A 6,196-nucleotide genomic window follows, 5' to 3' on the forward strand; every position below is an offset into this window, starting at 1 on the left:
TTTGTTCATCCTAATTTTAAAATTAATTAATTTTTAACTCTTACTTTTTAACGGGTTTTTAGAAATTGCTTAGCGATGAATTCGGATATAAACTTTAATTACATTTGTTAATTTAAGCAAATAAACTTTCTATAAAAGTAGTAAATTGAAATGTTTCATAAATTCTTACATTTTAACGTTTATATTTTATTATACTCTTTTTTTTTTTTGAAAAAGGAAAACAATAAAAAATTGATATAAACTTTATTACTGCAGTTTCCCTTGACTAAATATTCAAATTCATACAGAAAACTATATTCGAAAATTCATGGTGTTTTCCAAGCCGAATCCGTTTCCAAAGGCGTTTGACATTTTACCATTACACGGTCACACTGAGACGGAGCGGAGAAAAAACAACAACAGCAAGACAGGCGAGGGAATGAAAAATAAAAGGAGACGGACGACGGAGAACCGAAAGAAAAGCAAAGCGGGATAAAGGAGTCGAGATCAATTAAACACCGGCCGACTTTACAGGGAGAAATTTGTCATAGAAATTGGTTCTTTTGTAAACAAAACACAGACTCGCCCAACACACACGTTTCTTTCGCACATACGTTACACAATTTGTGGATTGTGGAGTCTCAATTGGTCCGGGAATCCCAGTGTAAATCGCGATGAGTTTTTGGGGTGTCCGATGTCTGACGCAGCGGTTCATCCGGCAGGCGTACATCCTGGCCAACAGGAGGATATTGGGTGCACAGTCGCCGCAGCGATCGCAGCCGGCATACGGTAAGTGAGGTTATGGTTGCCTTTAGGATGCCCAATTCATGTTTTTCTTGTATGTTTACTAATCTCGAGGTTCTCCTCTATTTTAGCTGTTCCAGTTCGTCCAGCGCACAGCAGTCTCTATCAAATGGTAAAGAAACGCACCCTTGAGGCGCGCACCAAATTGCAAGCCAACAAATATCCGAATCAACAAGCCTGCGTCGCCAAACCCTCGACCACGCCCCCCAGCGAGGAGTACGACGTGGTTGTCGAGGGCGCAGCCACTCCCACCTACGCCAATGCCCAGTTTCAAGCCCCATCCCAGTCGGAGCCACTCTTCAAAGTGGTATCCCATCGCTCATCACATGAATCATCCATTTTAGACGGATAAGTTGGGGGATGCAAATCGAGGGAGATCGGGAAACTGTAGTTACCGATCCATTTATCCAAGATCCATAGTTATATTTACCAGATTAGCTAGAATTACTCGTAATATCACTGTTCTTCAAGCAAGTTATATATTATTTTCCTTTATGGATCGTCAAAATATGTTTTTTGTACCGGTATTATCTAAAACTTAAACCATTTTAAATCTTATTATATTTAATTTTCCATTATATATCGCCAGAATATCATTTTTAACCGATATTTTCAAATATCATCCCATAATACCTACTGTTACTAGAAATTTCTCAAAGGTATTGTGAAATTAATATCAAATTTGTTAATTTTAATTTAAAGATCATCAAAACATATTTTTTATACCCCTATTATCTAAAACTAAAACCATCTTAAATCTGGTTATATTTATTTTTCCATTATATATCGCCATAATATAATTCTTAACCGATATTATCAAATATTATCCCATAATACCTACTGTTATTAGCAATTTCTCAAAGGTATTGTGAAATTAATATCATAATTCAAAAGACGATAAAGCTTTTAGCCAAGTTACCAATCCAAAATCAGTTTGCATCCCCTTCTAAAACTCCTACAGACCTTCCAAACTAATATATTGTTCCATTTTCAGGGCTTTGCTGATGTCAAGAGCGTCTGCAGTGCCAAGGATGTGCTCAAGTCGGACAGTGCGAGGCTCAGCACCAGTCAGCCTGTCCTGGACTCCTGCAAACCGTCAAAAGCCTGTGAGGAGTTCCAGCGCAAACGCAAGGAGACAACCTGCCAGCCTTGCAACGAGGATGGAACTGCTCCGGGTGGCAGTGGTGGCGGCGATGAGGAGTGCGAGTGCCGGATGAAGGACCTGCGATTAAAGTGCCTGCTGGGAGCGCTGGCTGCCCTGTTAGCCGGTGGATTGGTATGTCTACAGCCGATATTTCAAGGAGTTCACCTCTAATTTCTGGCCAACCTTGTAGCTCGCCTGGTTCATGACGCGGGACACGGACGACAGTGAAGCCAAAAAGGCCCAGGAAGAGGAGGAGGAACGGAAACGTAGATTAATAGCTGGACTAGCTACGAGTAAGTGGGTTTAAGTAAAGATCTTTCTAGACTGGAAAAAATTCGGCATTCGCTTGCAGATAAGCACAATCTATTGCATAGCCCAAAACCGTCATAGCATTACACGCAAATTACAAAATAATTGTCATGTTTCTTATCATAAGCCACTATACCATAGATAAAAGCGATTAGAAATGGTGAAATTCGATACTATATCACGTTTGTCTTCCTTCCACAGGTCCGCCCAGTTCTGAGGACCTTCCGAAGCACGTGCCGTATCTTATTGTCGGCGGCGGAACCGCTGCCTTCTCTGCCTTCCGAGCCATCAAGTCCAACGATGCGACGGCCAAGGTTTTGATGATCAGCAACGAGTTCCGCAAGCCCTACATGCGTCCTCCGCTGTCCAAGGAACTGTGGTACACGCCCAATCCCAACGAGGATCCCATCAAGGATTACCGCTTCAAGCAATGGACGGGTTCCGAGAGAAGGTGGGCTTTATTATTATAAACTATAGAAGACTTATTTATTAATTGATTCCTCAACAGCTTGTTCTTCGAACCTGACGAGTTTTTCGTGGACCCCGAGGATCTGGATGACAGTGTAAACGGTGGAATTGCCGTCGCTCAAGGATTCGCTGTCAAAAAGGTGGATGCGCAAAAGCGCATAGTGACTTTAAACGACGGCTATGAAATTAGCTACGACGAATGCCTGATTGCCACGGGCTGTGCGCCCAAGAATCTGACCATGCTCCGCGATGCGCCGCCCAGTGTGCTCGAAAAGGTGATGGTCTATCGCACACCCGATGACTTTGATCGCCTACGCAAGCTGGCGGCCGAGAAGCGTTCCATCACCATTGTGGGCAATGGCTTCATCGGCAGCGAGCTGGCCTGCTCGCTGGCCCACTATTCCCGAGAGAACAATGGCGGCAAGGTGTACCAGGTGTTCCAGGAGAACGCGAATATGTCAAAGGTTTTGCCAAACTACTTGAGCCGCTGGACGATGGCAAAGATGGAGGCGCAGGGCGTCTGCGTGATCCCGAATGCCAGCATTCGATCGGCGGTGCGAGATGAAAGCAATCTGAAATTAGAGCTGAACAATGGTATGACTTTAATGTCCGATATTGTGGTCGTTTGCGTGGGCTGCACACCCAACACAGAGCTGGCGGCGCCCAGCCGATTGGAGGTGGACAGGAGTCTAGGCGGATTCGTGGTCAATGCGGAGCTGGAGGCCAGACGGAATCTGTACGTGGCCGGCGATGCTTCCTGCTTCTTTGATCCTCTGCTGGGCAGACGGCGGGTGGAGCACCATGATCACTCGGTGGTCTCTGGTCGGCTGGCCGGCGAGAACATGACAGGAGCAAGTAAGTTATTAGTCTCTTTTTATACAGTCAACCATTTCCAGAATGTTAAAAACATGAAAAATTGTATTTTACAGTGTTAGCGAAATTGTTGACACGTGTGTCTAATACAAAAGTGTTAAAATGTGAAAAATAATTGTTAGCACACACAGCTCACTTGTGTTTTTTACATGTTTTATACACACTGTGTTTTTAACACAAATGAAAATTACATTTTACTGACATTAACGAGAAAATGAAAAACCAATATGGGCCATGATATCTTGAATATTTGTTTTAACCATTTCAAAGCATATATGAATTCTTATGCTCTGAAAACCGTGCATTTTGCGTACAGTTCTGACACTTTAAAAACAAAAAATCCTTTGTGTTAAAAATAAACTGTTTAAAAAAAACCTCGTGTTAATAACACGTCGTGTAAATAACACAAATGACATCTGTGTTATTTATGTTTCTAATGTATTCCCTTTTCCTTGCAGAAAAACCCTATCAACACCAGAGCATGTTTTGGTCCGATCTGGGTCCAGAGATCGGGTACGAGGGAATCGGCCTGGTGGACTCCTCTCTGCCCACCGTTGGCGTGTTCGCCCTGCCCTCCGATACCGCCAAGCGCGTAGACCAACTGTCCGATTCCACGGATCCTGAGGTGCCCACGATTACCACGACCACCAGTCAGTCGACTAAAAGCGATGATGCCAGCACTGCTGGCACAGATGGCGTTACCTGTGATCCCGATGAGGCGGCCAACTATGGCAAGGGTGTGATATTCTACTTGAAGAACGACAAGATCGTCGGCATCCTGCTGTGGAACCTCTTCAATCGGATAGGCTTAGCTAGGACAATAATCAATCAGAATAAGAAGTACGATGACCTCAATGAGGTGGCCAAACTGTTCGAGATTCATGCGTAAAGAACGGAGTGTCCTAAAGGACCTAGGAGAGAAACTTATCATTATCCTGGAAAGCTAATAAGTCAGCACCGAATGCCTTTAACTGTGTGTTTACTGTGTACATATGCAACTGCAACTAGATACGAAGAACGGCAATGGCGCAATGCAACAGAAATTTTAGTTTTATTATTTTTGGAATAAACCTTTTTTTGTAGTCGACGACATTGATACGGTTATGTGGCAGCAATATGCGTAACTGCATGTAAATATTTAAAAGTCGTGGATAAGAGAGGATATCTGTTGAATTGTGTGTAGTTTTTCCTAATAAATGAAGCACCAAAAAAAATTTATTGACACAAAATTGCACGTACCACCTGAATTGTATACATTTTGCATTTTCACTGTTAAAACTCTGGCTTTTCAATCATGAGGCATTCATTATTTAACTAGATTTAAGCGTTTTCGTCTTCATTTTGATTTAAATAAAGCATAGGAACTTTGAAACGCACTATGTTTTATTTTTCAAATTTTATTTAGATTTTAGATTAATATATTTTAAAAGGGATGTACGAATTCGAAATAGTATTATTTGGCAAATCATGTATTCAATTTATTTATTATCCGAATTGTCAACATAATTTCAGAGTCGAAAAATAAGTTATAAATTTTCAAAAAAATCCGAAATTTTTAAAGGCCATCTGCTTTTGCCTTTAAAAGGATTGCACCTGGCTTATTACGGTTACGCGGATTAGCGGTATGTGGTAGGCAGAATAATGCTAGGATCTTCAAAAGCCTGGTGTTAAAAATCGCGAAATATCACTAAAATCCTACCTGTATTTCTCCCAAAAGGTAACTTATTAGAGCAACTGGGATTACCACCCAATTGGTAGGTAGAACCTTAGGACTGGGTGACCCCCTCACAGGTAAATCTTTGAGCTATATAAACTTCACGCTAAAGTTACCAGGACATCAGTTCCTTTTCGACAGTCCAACCATGAAGTACCGCACCGTGTTGAACAAGCGCAAGCAAGCGACTCCTTCGCCAGTGAGAGAAGCATCCGCCGACGCATCCCTGGCCAACCACAGTGCCCTCGAGCTGGAGGCCGCCGCAGCTCTCCTGTTGCTTCGCTACCAATACGATCGACAGGCCTGCAACAATATTATATCCTACACCGAGTCCTGTTCCCCAACTCCTCCGCCTGCTGTCGCCGATAATACAACTCCCAAAGATCAGACTGTTCGTCCGCCGGTCGCCAGTCAGCCGCTGAAGAAACGTTCCATACCATCGCACCTCCTTAGAAGATCCGTGACCCCAGCCAAGTCAGACAGTTCGGTGAGCAATAAGTCGATAGTCAAGGCCAAAGCAAGGACTCCAATGCCCAGCAGTGAGCGCAGCTGCAACAGGTCCCTGCTCAAATCCTGCAGAAATATGATTCGCGAGTTCTTGGACAATCAGGAGATCATCTAAAAACCATTTATCAAAGTGTTTCTAGAGTTAACAAAAATAAGTTTAAGATTTAAGAAATCTTTTCACTGAACAACGCCGAAATAATTGAACATATATCGCCCAGTAAATTCCACGCCCAATTGCAAAGATAAAGTCGATCCCCAGGATCTCGGATTTCAGTTTTCAATTTATTTATTGCATATAAATTTGTTTCCTTTTTTTTATACATATATAAATTATGTATTGATCGAAAGATAACGTTTTCAATGGAAGAACAGGTATTGTGGCGACACTAGAGTGCTAA

At 42.5% G+C, this 6,196-nt stretch overlaps 2 protein-coding genes across 5 annotated transcripts; both read left to right on the forward strand.

The window, feature by feature from the left end:
• Positions 1–290: 290 nt before the first annotated feature.
• On the forward strand, positions 291–4,806 carry AIF (Apoptosis inducing factor). Of its 2 annotated transcripts, none has more exons than XM_017154274.3 (7): positions 291–768; positions 855–1,090; positions 1,778–2,059; positions 2,118–2,220; positions 2,438–2,687; positions 2,745–3,559; positions 4,036–4,806. In XM_017154274.3, exons 1-7 carry the CDS (start codon positions 654–656, stop codon positions 4,464–4,466), a joined length of 2,232 nt encoding a protein of 743 aa, XP_017009763.2. In that variant the 5' UTR covers positions 291–653; the 3' UTR covers positions 4,467–4,806. The 2 variants fall into 2 exon arrangements, with proteins under 2 accessions (XP_017009763.2, XP_070067832.1); XM_070211731.1 differs by having other exon boundaries at positions 855–895.
• Positions 4,807–5,055: 249 nt separating this feature from the next.
• Positions 5,056–6,068, forward strand: LOC108065979 (uncharacterized). Of its 3 annotated transcripts, none has more exons than XM_044395191.2 (3): positions 5,056–5,199; positions 5,295–5,368; positions 5,419–6,068. In XM_044395191.2, the coding sequence occupies exon 3, from the start codon at positions 5,440–5,442 to the stop codon at positions 5,911–5,913; it is 474 nt and encodes a 157-aa protein (XP_044251126.1). In that variant the 5' UTR covers positions 5,056–5,199; positions 5,295–5,368; positions 5,419–5,439; the 3' UTR covers positions 5,914–6,068. The 3 variants fall into 3 exon arrangements, with proteins under 3 accessions (XP_044251126.1, XP_070067834.1, XP_070067833.1); XM_070211733.1 differs by having other exon boundaries at positions 5,433–6,068; XM_070211732.1 differs by having other exon boundaries at positions 5,076–5,206.
• Positions 6,069–6,196: the final 128 nt, after the last annotated feature.

The sequence above is a fragment of the Drosophila takahashii genome, chromosome 2L (genome assembly GCF_030179915.1).
Source record: "Drosophila takahashii strain IR98-3 E-12201 chromosome 2L, DtakHiC1v2, whole genome shotgun sequence".
Lineage (NCBI taxonomy): Eukaryota > Metazoa > Arthropoda > Insecta > Diptera > Drosophilidae > Drosophila > Drosophila takahashii.